Below are 17,500 nucleotides of genomic sequence, written 5' to 3'. Positions count from 1 at the left end.
ATTACTACACTCGGGTTAGTACACTCGGGTTAGTACACTCGGGTTAGTACACTCGGGTTACTACACTCGGATTAGTACACTCGGATTACTACACTCGGGTTAGTACACTCGGGTTAGTACACTCGGGTTAGTACACTCGGGTTAGTACACTCAGATTACTACACTCGGATTACTACACTCAGGTTAGTACACTCGGATTACTACACTCGGGTTAGTACACTCAGATTACTACACTCGGGTTAGTACACTCGGGTTACTACACTCGGGTTACTACACTCGGGTTAGTACACTCGGGTTAGTACACTCGGGTTAGTACACTCGGATTACTACACTCGGATTACTACACTCGGGTTAGTACACTCGGGTTAGTACACTCGGGTTAGTACACTCGGGTTACTACACTCGGATTAGTACACTCGGATTACTACACTCGGATTACTACACTCAGGTTAGTACACTCGGATTACTACACTCGGATTACTACACTCGGATTACTACACTCGGATTACTACACTCGGGTTACTACACTCGGGTTACTACACTCGGATTACTACACTCGGATTACTACACTCAGGTTAGTACACTCAGATTACTACACTCAGATTACTACACTCAGATTACTACACTCAGATTACTACACTCGGGTTACTACACTCAGATTACTACACTCAGATTACTACACTCAGATTACTACACTCGGGTTACTACACTCGGGTTAGTTCACTCGGGTTAGTTCACTCGGGTTAGTACACTCAGATTACTACACTTTGTGAATTAAAGCTGTATTGACTTGTCTTAGTGCTAAACAATATACATCTGTAACTGGTATGCTACAAATGATCAATAATAATCATCTGATTCAAAACAAATGGCACCAAAATGGCATTGGATTTCTTATTAATGTACATAAATCCTGCATGTGGCACATTTTCAGTGATGCGTTATAAACACTGTGCAATAATGTGATCAAGTTTTACTCTCTAATACTCTCTGAGATCAAATGTGCAGAGTAATGTGTAAGCAGCCGAGATTTCAGTAGGAATTGGTCTATCTCTGTGAAGCTCAGCATGAATTTGCACATACGTATCTATCTGTGATGATCAGCCACACGTTCCTTTATCCAGCAGGTCATGTGACTCACTTTACACTTAACTGAGCAAATGTGGTTAAGGCTAAACAAAGCGTGGACTTACTGCGGTTACTGCTGCTGTATTTACTGCTGAGCTCAGAACAGTACGAGGGGTTTGCTATAACTGCCAAGTTTAAAATTCTTCTGTGTGTGTGTGTGTGTGTGTGTGTGCAGCTCTCTATGGGTGTCAGGCCAATTATGCAGTCAGACCTTCAACTAGCAGCAACACAATGCATAAAATCCTGCAGATGTAGGTCAAGAGCTTCGGTGAATGTTCACCTGAAACATCAGAATGAAGAAAAGTCTGATCTCTGTGACTTTGACAGTGGCATGTTGTTGTTCATGCTAGCCTGGCTGGTTTGAGTATTTCAGAAATGGCCGATCTCCTGGGTTAGTATACACGACGTGGGATTTTCACACAGCCGTCTCTGAGTTACACAGAGTGGTGCGAAAAACAAAAAACATCCAGTGAGGATCAGTTCTGTGGGCGGAGAGAGAGAGGCTCAGAGGAGAATGACCAGACTGGTCTGAGCTGACAGGAAGTCTATAGTAATGCAAAACACCACTCTGTGGGACTGTGGTGAGCAGAACAGCATCTCATATCACATATCAACCCATGTGGCAGATGAGCTACAGCAGAAGACCACACTGGGTTTCTGAGGCTTCATGGGGCACGGCTCACCCGAACTGGACAGAAGAAGTTTGTGTCTAAAATAACTTTATAAGCTTGCCTAGGCTCTGTGAAAGATCACGCTTAAATGTCTATAAGCAGTGAACAGAGATGGGTAAAGATATAGTTCATGGTCATATTCATTATCAGTTATACTCAGTATCGCTTTATCCTGCTCAGGGTCATGGTGGAGGCGGAGTTTATACAGGGAACACTGGGCGTGAGGTGGCAATACACACACACACACACACACACACACACACACACACACACACACACACACACACACACACACACACACACACACACACACACACACACACACACACTCTGAGAACAACCCTGAGAACCCGGACCCGTGGAGAATATGGGAAACTGTACATGAAAGTAAATGAAGCTCAGGATCAAACCCTCGCTGTGAGGAAACATTTTCTTCTGCACCACGTGACAACCATATTTATTACTTTTATATATTACATATTAAATTAAGAGCATGTTACTTTTATAAAGTCTCTTTAAGACTGTCGAAGCACTGGCGTGTTTAAATGGAGAAGGAATGAAATGATTAAATATGATTTTCTCCTTTTTCACTTCTGGGTGTAAACAGAAGTGAACAGTTTTAAGATAAATGCAAAAGTGAAATGTATTGCAGAGGAAAGACTCTAACAGTCCGAACTATATAGAATATAAAACGTTAACACGTGAAGGATTTTCCCAGTTCACGTGCTGATATTTCATGACGTGTTGTTCTGTCTTACGGGTTCTAAACAAATCGAGTGTTCCTAATCTTTCTGCTTCTCTTTGGATCATAAGAAAAGAATCAAAACTAACAGGAGACTAAGCGGCTGTAACGCAGGGGAACGTGTACAGGACAGGAAACAGGCCCGGAGTCTTCCTGCAGGAATGTGCCACCTTGCTGACAGAGAACTTTCGTGTTTGTGTGGAAACATTATTAATCATTTCCAAACCTTCTGGCATTCCTTACAGCCACAAACACAAACCCACAACAGGAAAAGACTCATTTAACCTCGAGGGGACAAACTACACACACGCCAAAACGAGTCCTCACGTGTTTACGCAACAGAAACATCAAACGGCTGTAAAGAGAAGAACGCTGAGAAAAACTCATCCCGAATACCTCAGCACAGGGATAGAAACACACACACACACACACACACACGCACACAGAAATGTGTGTACTTGGGGGAAAAAGTAAAAGAGAAACCGATCAAGAGAGGAAGGTGTCCTTTCTGAAACCCGGGTCAGGATGGACGGAGCACAAAGTAAACACACTCGAGAACAAATCTTTTAATGTTAATAAAACACACTTTTGTTGTATTTTGGAGAAACATTTCAGTTTACAGACAGCGATGATGTAGTGCGACTCCTAAAGTAAAAGACACGTGTAGTCCTCAAAACTACTAAATATACAGTACATGTACAGTCCGGGGTCGCTCTCTGGGCGCAGAAATGACAGAAAAACTTATTTTTATTCTTTCTTTCTTACACAGAGCGCTCTCTCTCTCTCTCTCTCTCTCTCTCTCACACTCACTCTCTCTCCCTTTCTCTCTCTCTCTCTCTCACACTCACTCTCTCTCCCTTTCTCACTCTCTCTCACACACTCACTCTCTCTCTCCCTTTCTCACTCTCTCACACTCTCTCTCCCTTTCTCACTCTCTCTCTCTCACACACTCACTCTCTCTCTCCCTTTCTCACTCTCTCACACTCACTCTCTCTCCCTTTCTCTCTCTCTCTCTCTCACACTCACTCTCTCTCACTCTCTCTCTCTCTCACACTCACTCTCTCTCTCTCTCTCTCTCTCTCACACTCACTCTCTCTCCCTTTCTCTCTCTCTCACACTCACTCTCTCTCCCTTTCTCACTCTCTCTCTCTATCTCTCCCTTTCTCTCACTCCCTCCCTCCCTCCCTCCCTCTCTCTCTCTCGCTCTCTCTCTCTCTCTCTCTCAGGAGTTCACTATACAGTTTACCATTTGTATGGAATGAGCTCATTCTTCCTCTTCTTGTTTTGTTTTTGTTCATTAAAAAACATCTTGAATTGGCATCAACACACTCCAAGAAGCAGATTTTACATTTCCTCCTTTTATAAAACTTTAATTATTCTCATATTCCACTCCTAATTTGTACCTGCAGTCTGTTCATCTGCTGTGAAAGGAGCTACCAGCTGAACTGATCCTCTCTGCAAGTCGCAGATACGGACAGCTGGGTGGTTTGGTGTAAAACAGGAAGGAAGCGGTGTCTGACCCGAGCGCTATAAAACGCAGAGCTCTTCCTCTGTTCAAATTGTGTTATTAGTATTTGGTTTCCTCCCACTTCCTGACTTCACTGTTAGATTATTACAACATTTCACTTCACGCTTCTTCTTTAAGACCTTCTCGGTTATAAATGACGCATTTGCAATCTGACCTTCTAAAAAATAAATCAGCATACAGGAAGGAGACCTGAACTAAAACTAAAACACGTCCGGATTAGAATCGTGCCATTTCCATGTCAATGAAAATCATTAGGACTTAATATCAATAAAATAAATATACATTAGTACATGTATTTAGTTATGAAATTCGAAATGTACACAGAGTTACGAGAACAAAGTGCTTTTTCCTCTTTTTGGTCTTCATTTCGAGTGCGTTATGACTAAAATAAATTAAACTACAGCAGAAAGAATAATTCCAAGGGCATTAATGCTCTCATTTCCAGGTCTGCTAATAACCTTAAAGCACCTCAGCTTCCGAACGACCGCGAGATCTCAAGTGTAAAGGTAAAACAATAATAACACACACACACACACACACACACACACGCGCACATGCGCACACAAATTACACTCTATCTCTATAAAGGTTTCTCCTTTTCGCATGTTTTGGCTTCAGCAGTCGAGCACCGCAGTGTCAGCCTCGCACTCGCACTCAGACTCAGACTCCACAGCAGACGTCTACGTGCTCCCTCCGGCTGAGAGAGCGTCTGGAAAACTGCCTCCATGATTATATGCTTTAGGTCAATATTACTGATCTGAAAATAATGCTCAGAGTTTATATGAACGTATTTCACAAGTCACAGACGGAATCTTCCCCAAATGTTACAGAACGTTAGAAATTTATCCACAGAGACGGAGGAGAAAATTCCCTCGTTCACGGAGGAATGCTGTTGAGAAGAGCCTCGAGTTGCTCCTCCCCGAGCCGCTGCTTTTCGTCCAGGTCTTTCTGGCGGATGAGGAGCGAGGCTTTGTTCTGGACGAAGCGCCGGTACTCCTGCAGCTGGTCCTCCGTCAGCTTTTTGGCCAGGAACGTGGAGACCATGCGCTCACGCCGGTCCAGGTTGTCCTTCAGGTCCTTGGCATCGTCCCTCTGTTTGCACAGGAGGTCATGTCTACTGACCAGAGATTCCTGCAGAAGGAGTGAAGAGAATGAGGATCATACGCTCATCAAACACCAGACTGACCGGAAATTCATTACAATTGAAACTACGTTTAAACCACAGGTGAAGTGGATGTCTCGTCGTATGCATGAACAGAGAACGCAGCTCCAGCTACGTCGCCGCGAGTGAAGTGTGGGAGTAGGTAGGTTAGTCGTCACACCGAGCGAGACCGAGGACCATGCAACACGGCAAACCTCCGGAGAACCACCGCTTATAAAATAGAGAACATCGGAGGAGACGCGTCATAATCACAGACGTGGCTTATCTGGAGGAGTGAATAGTTCATGGATAAATGATCAGGTTTTTCTGGACGCACATCAGAGGAACGCCTGGTCAGATGACCCTTCACACCGTGGACATGTTTACTTTACAGGAGCGCGCATCGAGTGAACACAAACATTTTATAATTCGAGGTTTTTTTTTACTTTTGTTGTTGGAGTGCAATATAAAAAAATGAACAGTGAGTAAAATGACAGTCGGTGCTGGATCGAGTGCTGTGCTCTGTGCTGCGGAAGAACGGCTGTGGAAGCCGCTGTGTTCAATTAAACCAGGGATTAATGTGTATTCATTTAAACTAGGACTATTCATGCAGTAATATACTGGCCATGTACAAGACTCCTGTTAGATTTCATACGACACTCGCCATCTCCTCATTCACATATCATCATATTAGTATTTATATTTTTCAGTTTTAAATCGTCTCCTGCTTTTACATTTGACAAAAACCCGATTTCCCTCTGGCGACGATTTTAATAATCTGAACGTGGACAGCAGAAAACTGACTCCAGCACGTACGCATCTGAACTATTCGTAACTTTCTTCCAAATGATTAAAAACCTTAATGTGTTTCCATTTCCTGCTTATGGAATCGTGCAAGAGTCAGGGGGATAAGTCCAAATATCCCGTCTGACATTCAGTTTAGAAATAACTTAACCCTAATCCACTGAAGATAAGCAGGGTTGAGTCTGGCCAGCACCTGGATGGGAGACCTCCTGGGGGAAACTAAGGTTGATGCTGGAAGTGGTATTATACGCCAGCAGGGGGCGCTCACCCTGTGGTCAGCGTGGGTCCTAATGCCCCAGTATAGTAACTAGGACACTATACTGTAAAGACATTAAACCGAGGTCCTGACCCTCTGTGGTCATTAACAATCCCAGGACAGTTATGGTAAAGAGTAGGGGTGTAACCCCGGGGTCCTGCCCAAATTCCCCCACTGACCCTTCTCTATCACCCCCGAATAATCTCCATCTCTGAACTGGCTTCATCCCTCTCTCCTCTCCACTAATATCCGGTGTGTGGGGCGAGTTCTGGAGCACTACGGCTGCCGTCGCTTCATCCAGGTGGAGGTTACAACTGTAACTAACTTAAACAGTGTTTTAGAGGCCACTATTTAAAAAAAGAATAATAATACAACATTCTGAGAATGAAGTCGTATTATTTTGAGAAAATAGTCAGGATGTCTGATATTCTTCAAATGTAATTTTTTTTTTTTAAAAAGTGGCCCTTTAACACTGTGGTACTTAAACCGCGGTCATGCGTCACATGATAAACCAGAGTCGCTACTGCAGAGTCACGAGCAAGAGGGAAAGTGTGTACACAGAGTACAGAGTCAGCTGGGACTTCGACATGTCAGGTATTTGGGGTGTAATTATTTCGCCCGTCCCTTTCTGCAAGCACACAAAAGAACACAAAGAATGTCCCTCAATTATCAACTGCTTTAAGTCAATATTATTAACAAAAATAAATCAACACAAATGTAACTGAGGTCAAACACCGCACGGTGTCTTCTAACATTCGCAGAACTTTACAGGTGACAGTTGCTCAAATATTTGTCACTAGAGGGCAGTGCAGATGTAAAACCCATCGAAACTAAACTGTGGTTTCGGTGATACACTACCAGGAACTGCTTATCCAAGCAAAACACACAACACACACACACACACACACACACACACACAAAAACGCTCAACAAGGACAAGTGAGCCATTCATTTTCATCTACAGCCTCGCTGAGAATACCACCAGACTCAAACACTATTTACATTTACAGCTGGTTATGAATACAAGTGGTATCGATACAGAGATGAACAGACTTTACACTATTCCCATTTCTCACACCAACCTCGGACACGCCTAATTCAAATCATCAGGATGGAAATCGACTCGACGTACAGCTGCTTTGCAAACGGAAAGTTCAGACGATAATAAAATCCCGACCCAAGTAAAGGGCTCACAGCACGGCGCGGTTCACTGCGCGGGTGTTGATGACTTTTCTGCTCTGACAGTAGTGCAGCTGCTCGTTTATAGCTTCTATAAATTAAGTGATAACAGAAACTTGTTCCACAACATAAGGGAATAAAAACTGACGCGTCATGCTTGAACAAATAAAGCCAGTTGTGCTGGGACATTTGTGTGGAATTAGAGAAATAAAACACAGCTGTTACTGGAAAATAATTAACTTCAAGATGACAGCAGTTGATTATTTTCTAATAACAGCACACCTCTAATTGGTTAATTCATAACTTAACCCCTTTAACCCAGTGACCGACAAGAACGCGTCCTAACCCACAGAAATATGATTCTTATTCTACTTTTAATTCTACTTCAGCGTAATCCGGGCTCTCACACCTTCTCCTCAGAGTCCATGTTCTCGTCTACAGTGCTCAGGGCGTTCTGAACGCGGGCCAGACGTGCTGAGAGACACAACAGCAGGCTGATGACGCGCTCAAGGTCTTCGATGAACTGCGTGTAGCGCTCCAGCTCAGCAGGTAAACAGCACTCGCGCACCAGAACCTCCAGAGAATTCCCCAGAACTCCGATTTCCTTCTCCTCGCCTTGCAGGGACGAGCGCAATCCCTCCAGAGATTTCAGCTGCTCTTCGATATGAGCCATCAGCTGCCTCTGTGTCAGGAGAATAAAAGGAGGACAATAACACCAGGTACGTGTTTCTCAAATAGAAATAATTAGTATTAAATTATATGTTAATAAATTGTATGTTTCTGTAAAGCTGCTTTGTGACAATGTACGTTGTTAAAAGCGCTATACAAATAAAACTCAATTGAATATTGCTATATATACATAATTCATACACTCATAGGTCACTTTAATAGGAACGCCTGCTTATTCATGCAATTATCCAATCAGCCAATCATATTGCAGCAGCGCAATCTACAATATTGTGCAGATCCAGGTCAAGGGCTTCAAAATGTTTGAACTGCTAATCTTCTGTGATCTTCACAAATAACATCCTTAGCATTTCAGTCTGCAGAACTGACGCTCGCTGATGTTTGTTGGGTTTTTGTACCGTCCTGTTTAAACTCTACAGCAGAGTTGTAAATGTTGAGTAAATGTTGTGTGTGAAAATCCCAGAACACTCAAACCAATGTGAACCTTAACCCAAACCCCCATCTGTATGATCTGATGCACTGCACTGCGGTCACATGGTTGTCTGACTGGATAATTGCATGAATGAGCAGGTGTACTGGTGTTCCTAATAAAGTGGCCGGTGAATGTAATGTGTTAAACTTTGAAAACCTAGTAAGACTGGACAAATCTAAAATCTAAAAAAGTGAATAAGCAGCATATGAAGTAATAAATGTACCTTCTTCTCAGTGACATTCGCTCCTGTACTGTACAGAGCATGATGTCGTACAGTCAGAGGAACCGAGCCGTTTACACTCTGCTCATCATCTCCATCATCATCTCCATCATCATCAGCAGCAGACGGCCTTGAAAACAACATGACAAAGCAAAGTCATGACCTCATATAGACCTAGAAACGTGTTCTGTACATGATGAGTATAGAGTACACACGGTGAGGTCCAAAAGTCTGAGATCACACTGGAAATAAAGAGAGTTTTAGACGGTTTTAATAATTATATAATTTATAAGGAAATGTTTGATATCTTAATATTCTGCACTATTTCTAGGACACTATTTACACTTGAGTAAATTATTGATATTGATTACTTTACTTTAACTTTTGTATAAAATTCCGAACGCGGACCGTGAGGTTTTTACACAAACGTGCGGAGTCTGTGCCGCTGCTCAGGTGCTCGCGGTCACTGAAGCAGGTAAAATCATTTATAATGAAATGAGAAAAGAATGAAAAATGGGAGCACTGAGACTTTTGGACCCTGTAAGTGTAGAGTGTGTCTAATAGAGAAGGGTCTGCAGTAGTCACCTGTATGAAATCTGCTCAGGTATGGTAGCTTTCTGCTCCTGCTTTTTCTTATAGTGATCTTCCATCAAAAGATGGTCTTCAGATAACATCTGCTCCATCAGCATGACGGCTGTCTTCCGATTAGCAACAGGATACAGAACCTGAGCTAATGAGTGGTCTGCTGAGACCACTTCCTGAACCAGTGTCTCCCACTGAGGCTGGTCTACAGGACACTTCCTTCCTACTTTCGTCTTCCTTTCCTGAGCTCCATCAGGTGCAGGGGCGGGAACAGCTGCTAACCGTTCACACCCAGACACCGACTCCGTGTTGCCATATAAAGCAGGCTGTGCGTTCTGAGGATGATGCTGAGGATGATGGGTAAGCGTATATTGGGAAGTTGTGCCCTCGTGTGTTTTCCCGTCATCAGTCCCCGGTGATAAAGGCCACAGACTGGGGTTGGTTGTGACCCCAAAGCCGAGGGAGACTTCATGGACGGAGTGGACATCGCTCACGTCTCCATGTGACATTTCACCCTTCATTAAGAACGGTTCTTGAGGAACGGCCTTAGTTTTGCTAAAACACACAGAGACACAGATCTATTTCAGTGGACTGCTAGTGTTCGGAGTGATTTATAAAATATAGGGTTAGGGTTAGGGTTAGGTGATACCTGATAATCAGATTCTTCTCACTGGGTCCTCTGGAAGGACTGGGTGTAGCTGTGACTCTGCTTTCTTTACCCGATACAGGAGATGTTCTCAGCCAGGGGTTGCCCACTGTAGATGTGTGTTCTGATGAACCAGGCTCCTTAAAGACCCTGTGATCAGCACCGATCTGAACATTATTCTCAGAACCAACCCGAGGTGCATCATGTTGCTTAATGCTGTCTCTCTTCTCCCTGTCAGACAGGACGTGTGTTCCCTGGACCTGATTCAGCTGATCCGAGCTTTTGCTGAGAACTTTAGGTCTGGTAACCCCGATCATTCCAAGCTCCTCCATCGATTTCCCTCTGGGTGCAAACACTCGGACCCTCTGCTGATCCGGAACCAACGCTGCATACTCCTTACAGACTGTTCTTTCTCCTTCCACTTTAATCTCAGCTCTAAAGACAAAGGATTTCATGTTTCAGATTTACAGTCTCACACACACACACACACACACACACACACACACACACACACACACACACACACACACACACACATACTCCACAAGCTTTAAAGCACAAGGTAAATCACTAGATTAAATTTGGGGTTGGTTATTTGTTGCAGCCCCAGAATGAAGGCATTAATTATAAACACAGCTGTATACAGTCAGAGCCGCTGTTATAGAACATTAATTACACAACAGGCCTGTGGTGCGAGTCGTATTATTCTAGCAGTGAAAGCTTACCTTGAGAGATCTTTATCATGTGTAGAGGAGTCGAAGTGTTTCTGGTTCTATGTAAAAACAAGAAGCAAAAATGTAAACAACCAACAGTAATAAATACTTATTTTACCAGTATATACGCATCTTGACATTCAGAGACTTTGGAATTTTAAGATTTTGACCCTTATGTTTGTACACATATATACGTTCCATATATGCATTCCATATATATATTACCTGGTGAAAGGAACGAGGGGATGAAATGCTGCTGCTTCTGTACGAGCGATGTTGCTGTCGTTCCTCCAGGAGATCCTCCAGAGAGGCAGACTTCTCTGATGGAGGTGATGCTCGTTCTCTCCAGCTGGACTGCCGCGAGTGGCTGCCGTGTTGCGCGGAGGTGAACTGGGCGAATCTGATGGAACTCAAGTCATGAATACGACTAGCAGAGAGCGGCCTAAGTGGCTTCTCCTTGGGTCCAGAATAAGGTCTAGGACCCCAGTCAGAATGCCTCCCTGCTGTGGGAACCTGTGGAGCTGGCTGCTGCTGCTCTGCTACCTTGGAGCCAGTCTTTCGTTCCATATATGCTACCAAGGCCTTCTGCTGAAGGTGCTTAAGAGAGCTTTTGGAGAAGCTGCAAGCCGACATCGCACGTCCTCTCACCTCAAACATCCTGCGTCTGACCGCGACTAGACCGTGCTGGACGAGATGTTCTTCTGAGAGCAGTCCTTCACTCTCACTGCCGAGGGAACGGCAGGTCACGTGTGTCGGGCCGTCTCCCAGACGGTGCAGCTTTTCCGGCTCGGAGTTGGACAGCTTCTTCTGTCCCAGGGTCAGACGTTTCCTACAGCCCACTCGAGGCACCTGCGGCTGGGCGACATTTTGCTGCTTCACCGTCTCTTTCTTAATCTCGTGGCTGGGGTTATTCAAACTATCTGTGTTCTGAAATGTGGGCACATGAGCTGGACTGGAGTTTTCTTGCGTTGGCGGCCCAGAAGGAATGACGGAGAGCTTTTTATCACAGCAGTGCTCAATGACCTTTTGCCAAGAGAGTCCGAGATCTTTTCTTCTGAATGAAGTCGCTCTCAAAACCTTGGTTTGTGCATCCTTAAGCTTTTCTTTATAATATTTTTTGAAGGAATCGTCCATGGTATTGTATAGAGAATAAAAGTCCTTCGGCTTCGACTCTTTAGACTCTTCACTGTGCAATGACTGACCACTAGAAGAAACAGATACTCGTCCTGCTTCTGGATGAGCTTTACCCCAGTCCGATCCCAAACTAGAGTTTTTCTCATTTTTTACGTTCTTCATGACAGACGCTCTGCTGGCTCCAGTGAGGTGGTACAGAAGCGGAGTCGTGTCTTTGTTGATCTTCTCTGTGGGCATATCAGCTAAGTGTTGTCTCGTCAGTTTTTTCACAGGTTCATCTTGTTTTAAATGAACATTGTGGTTCATTTCACTAACGACAGGAGTCGCAGGTTTATGCTGAGATGATGTTGAGAAGCTATCCTCTGGGCCACAGTAGAAGATTGGGTGATTGTTGGTGTGATGTCTGCCTACGTCCATATTCATGACTTCCAAATCAGCAACACTTTGAGACTTTGAGAAATGATGGCTACTTGAAGGTTCCTCATCTCCATTTGGTGGGGGTAATTTGTTGTCTTCAAATAAGATTTCAGCGCTGCTCTGCTTCCTCGGGGGAACATTTTTAAACATGTTCTCCACGGTATTATGCGATCTCTGTATTTCAGCTTGTGCGTGAGCGTTGATGCTGTCTATCGGACATTGTGGTGGTGGAACACTGGACTCACACGATTTGTACACACCAGTGATGAAATAGAACTGTCCTTTGTGCTGAATACTTCCACTGATTGTGTTTTGTGGCATCTCCCAGGACTTGATTGGCTGTTGTTGCTCAGAGACCGTAACCCCGCACGCTGAATGTGACCTGTTGTGTCGAATTCCTGAGAGCTTCTCCATGTTCTGTTGTAAAAGTTCTGCCTGCCCTGTCGGTAGTGGCGATCGATTAAAGACGGCTTCTGACTTCGACTCTGAGGTCTTTTCCACAAGGTCTTGCTTTCTCTCATAACTCTGAGGAACCCAGAGATCATAAACGAGGTTATGCTTGGAACCCAAGAATTCAGAATGAGATGTCTGGTGCCTAAAGGGTGAAACGCCAGAAGGCAGAACCTCAGGACTCTGGCTCAACACTGAGCTTTCAAGATTCCTAGTTGTGATGAAAGTGTCTGTAAGGACAGGCGGTGGAAGTGGAAGTGGAAGTGGAGGTGGTAAATGGGTGGACGGCACTGAAGGATCTTTGACATGAGAACATCCATTATGGCTCTGATGATGTTGGTGCACAACGGCCTCCGTGGAACCATACAGATGATTCATGCTTTTCGAATCGGAGTCGAGGATGCTGGGACCATACACGGCCTTCACATACTTCAGATCAGTGTAGTGCAGGTTATGTGGGTGTAAATCATCTGCTAGGAAGGGTGAAGGGTAATCAGGGGCAGAGGAGCCTCCAGAGAAAGAGCTATAAGCAGAATCTCCTTTGCCGTGATGGTGCGTGTACTGATCTATACTACTAGTGGACTTGGATGGAGAATGTCGACTAATAGGGTGCAGGTCAAAGTTGCTCATCTTCTCAAAGTGCATATTGTAGGAATCCATCTGGATTATCGATAGTTAACTCTGCTTTTAAACAAACATCTGCGATGTCCTTAATTCAGAATCCATTCTCCTTTTCTCAGCATCTTCACAGTAATAACAGCATCCTGGCCAAAAAAAACAAAAAGAAACACACACTATTCATTACTGAGGCCTGAAAATGTAAACTTCTGACTTAAGTTCAGCTAAAGTTCGTAATTTGTTCATAATATTTCTGACTTCTGACAAAGAAAACAAAGAAAGAAAGAGAAACCAAAGAAACTTCCTTAAGATTCCTGCTCAGAACGTCGGGAAGGTGTAAACCAACACGGCTGCTTGCACCGTCAACAGTAAGTAAAATATCAGAGTTTATAGTAGTATTTACTTTAGATAAATGAAAACTGGGAAATTAGTCGGTTAAAGCTAGAACAGTTCAGAGTTTTGAGAAAGTAAATCCATCATAAACTCATGATCTTTAATGTTAGCTGACTAACAAAACACACACACTATCGTGGAGGAATCCATGTTTTCCCAACTTTGTAACTTGAACGCAGCGACCACATAATTCCCACGAGTTCAGAATTCCCACGAGTCGAACGCAGCACTAGTCTTACTGCGAACGTTTATATCTACTGTATACAAACTCAAGTGATTACACAATCTTAGAGTAATGGATCATACATGCTATCTGGTTAATACACACTTTGAAGTTCCTCTCATTAGGCCCAGGGTGTGTATTACGACTGATCAAGTGATAATTTAGATCGAGCTTTCTTTTCATCTTTTTTACATCCATGATGCTAATTGGTGAATTTGATCAGAATTTGTTTTCCTGAGCCTAACGAGCTGACTCTAAGTGCGCCTTTTGGTTGCACCAGGAATTTACCAAGAGATTAAAACCCAAAGCTGGACACGCTTGATCGAACCTGGTCTGGTGTGATATTACATCCTGTACATGTGTTGGAAAGAACAGCATGTTTGTTATGGATTCTCAGTGTTGCGTGTCCACTGGGGAAAGACATTAAACAACAACTAACAATTTGTTGTAGATAAGCATGTTTCAGGCGTTTATACTGTAACACCCACCGAAAAGTCACATAACCGCTACCTCGTACAAACTCCTCCCTCTTTAATACGAATAAAAGTCCAGAGCCTTTTGTTTTCCTCGAGCTGAGCGATGCTTGGAGAAGGGAAGTGTGTGTGAAGAACCATGTTTACTGCTAATGAGCTGCTACTGTAGAGCAAGACACACCTCCAGGGGGCGGGGCCTATACGGTTCAAGAGAGCATTTAAATGGATGATCATGAACTATAAATTTAAAATGAGAATCCCTCCAAAACCTATAAGAATACCAAATACCTCGCTAAAAGGGTTCGCATAACCCTTTAAACTTTAAAGCTGGTAAAGCTGCTGTCATTGTGCAGTTCCTTCCAGCACCAAAGGCTGGGTTTATTACCTCGTGCCTTCAGGGCACCATCAGAATGACAAACTGCTGAAGTCTTTAAAGCAGACTTACATGATTATAGGATTTTTTCCCCCAGTAACAAGCTGTCAAACTTGTCACAGCAACAATTAAAGACAACAATAAAAGAAATGTAATAAAGTCATGTGAGTGGTGGTGGTGAGAAGGAACCACCGGAATGCCATTTTAACCCGAGTGAAATACTTCAAACGAATCGTGTGATAACTCTTGCATGTTCTGCATTTCGGTTATGAGATTCTCATGTTTTTTATGATCAGAGATACTGTGTGTGAAGATAAAATCGGTCATAAGAACACTAATGGTGTGGGACAGTTGTGAAGGTTATGATTAGTCAGGTTACTAATCATAACAACTCCAGTTATTCCACTTCTCACACACGCAGCTGCACTCCAAGCACAGGGCAGAAAGAAAATAAAAAGGTTTCTACACTAATACAAACAAACTGTGTTTCTTTTTCTTTCAGATCATTCTGCTCACGTATATGTTGAATAAAAGATACAAAAATGTATATTCTGCAGTGCAGACAAAGCAAAAAAATACTTCCTTACCACTTGTAATGTTCTGAAAGCCTTCAGTTCAAGTGAGAAAGAAGAGCTGATCCGATATTCCATTTTAAACTGCTTTATAAGTACACGGAAGAGCGTTCTCCCGCTACAGACCTGTCGCGGTGGGCCCCGCTCTGCTTAAACCCCGCCGAGAGGCCGGACCTGCGCGCCTGTGACGTCCACGCTGCGAGGGTACAATAGGCCCAGCAGAGGGAATATTTCACTGATGATAATGGTGTCTGAAGAGGGGGAAAAGGCCTCACATTCCAGCCCGGCTTCACAGAAAGAAAGAGCCTGGTTGCCATTCATTCCCAGACTCCTCTGAACATGGAGCGCTGCCAAACAGGATGAGAGGACGTCCCAGTACGAGCTCTGAGAAGCGACCCTCATCTCGCTCTTTATTGCTCTTTTTCTAACTTCAGGCATGTCTGATTTAACACGAGGTTTACTGCCTCACTGCAGTCCACGAATCCAGAGAAACACTTTCAATAAGGCCTCGTTCAGAACAGGTGGTGATTCAACTCATCACATTTTACATTCTAATATTACAATAATAATAATAATAATAATAATAATAATAATAATAATAATAACAATAATAACAATAACAACTACACGAGGAGATGAAAAATACTGGCACGTTGTTACTATACTCGAGTATTATTTTGGGGTGTTTATGCACCTTTACTTGATTGAGATTGAAACTGAATGCTTACACTCTCATTTACATTTCTAAGAAAAATATACATTTTTTATTATTTAGACCTTCAAACAGTGAGGCCGGAGACTGTACGCTATCCAGCTGTGATATTTATTCACATTTCACTTTAAGTTTCAGTTCAATTCAGTTTACTTCATTCCATCAAGCTGCATGAACTCCATCTAAAAGCATGTTGAATTCATTTTTGCTAATCTGCGAACATTAACTAGCTCTATGTAATTAAGTTAGCTTGATTTCTTTGCTAACGCGAGGTTACACTAGCATTAAGTCCTGTAACTAACATAGTTGGCTAGGCAGCCAGTTAAATTCTAGCTAATGGTAAATATCGGTTATTTACAGGATATTTAACTTCTGATTCATTTATCAGTAAACTACGTAGCGCTCGTCATGTATACGAGCAGCAAACTCACAGAGACTGAGTGATGAGTTCAGACAAAACAACATCAGCGAAAATCAACACTGAACAGTTTTATAAGAATAATAAAAGTGTAAAAAAAAAGGAAAACATGACATAACCATTTGATCAATTAAACGACGTTGTTGTTTTACTTTTAATATGTAATTAGCATCTATTTGTAACTTTCACGTGAGTACACGTTCGGCCTCCACTTTTAATCGAGTGAAATTTTAAACACATTGTCTACACTTCCACGGAAGTAGAGTTCCTCAGTAGGTTTTTTCTCCTCTGACAAACGCCAGTGTGGAAGGCATGAAGCAGCCGATCAGGATGAGAACTCCGTCTGCACTTTACTATTAGTGTTATTTTAGTATTTATTATTAGTATTTAAATTTTCGCTTCGTATCCAAATCCAAATAAACTCCAGCGGCGGCGTGGCGCGGGATTTCTATCTGCTCCACCTACATTTATAGAGTAATAATCCTGAACAATTCTTCCCCCACTGTCACCAAATCTAACTAGAAATACGTAGAGGAGAAACCTGAGCAACAGAAAAAACCTCTCAAACAAACAGTCATGGCATTGTAGAAGTCAAGCGTTAAAACATTAAGAAGCCCGAGCACATTGTTGTTTTCAACTTCCTGCCATTCCCACCTGCCAGATGAATGTCTGAGTCACAAAGACTTACAACAAACACAAAGCTATTCTTGACCTCGAGCTCGGACACCTTGTGTAAGTCACATCAACATACTGCCTGAGCAGCGGATATCACCTTCTGTTCTCCACAACTAAATATATATATAAATAAATAAAAATCTACACTCTTTAAAACCACATTCAACCCTCTGTACAATGTTTCCCAAATAATCTTACAAAACACTGACGTTTCAAACAAAAGTCTTTCAGCCGGTTTTAGCCCAATTTTACAGAAGGTGATTAAAGGAACTT

General features: G+C 43.0%; 1 protein-coding gene across 3 annotated transcripts in view; it reads right to left on the bottom strand.

The window, feature by feature from the left end:
- Positions 1 to 3,092: 3,092 nt before the first annotated feature.
- The window catches only part of shroom1 (shroom family member 1), a 25,623-nt gene continuing 11,215 nt past the window's right edge, over positions 3,093 to 17,500 (bottom strand). For 2 of the 3 annotated variants that reach the window (XM_017492134.3, XM_017492136.3), the window contains exons 2-8: positions 10,995 to 13,534; positions 10,782 to 10,828; positions 10,060 to 10,491; positions 9,414 to 9,965; positions 8,832 to 8,958; positions 7,859 to 8,131; positions 3,093 to 5,200 (exon numbers count right to left, since the gene is read on the bottom strand). In XM_017492134.3, coding sequence (XP_017347623.1) covers positions 4,946 to 5,200; positions 7,859 to 8,131; positions 8,832 to 8,958; positions 9,414 to 9,965; positions 10,060 to 10,491; positions 10,782 to 10,828; positions 10,995 to 13,430 — 4,122 coding nt within the window. In that variant the 5' untranslated portion in view covers positions 13,431 to 13,534 and the 3' untranslated portion in view covers positions 3,093 to 4,945. Of the gene's footprint in view, positions 5,201 to 7,858; positions 8,132 to 8,831; positions 8,959 to 9,413; positions 9,966 to 10,059; positions 10,492 to 10,781; positions 10,829 to 10,994; positions 13,535 to 15,437; positions 15,716 to 17,500 lie in introns of those variants that run through there. The other variant, XM_017492135.3, reaches the window with a different exon arrangement.

This window comes from Ictalurus punctatus, chromosome 18, assembly GCF_001660625.3.
Source record: "Ictalurus punctatus breed USDA103 chromosome 18, Coco_2.0, whole genome shotgun sequence".
NCBI lineage: Eukaryota > Metazoa > Chordata > Actinopteri > Siluriformes > Ictaluridae > Ictalurus > Ictalurus punctatus.
Note: the sequence above shows the minus strand (reverse complement) of the source record. Positions and strands in the feature narration are given on the sequence as shown.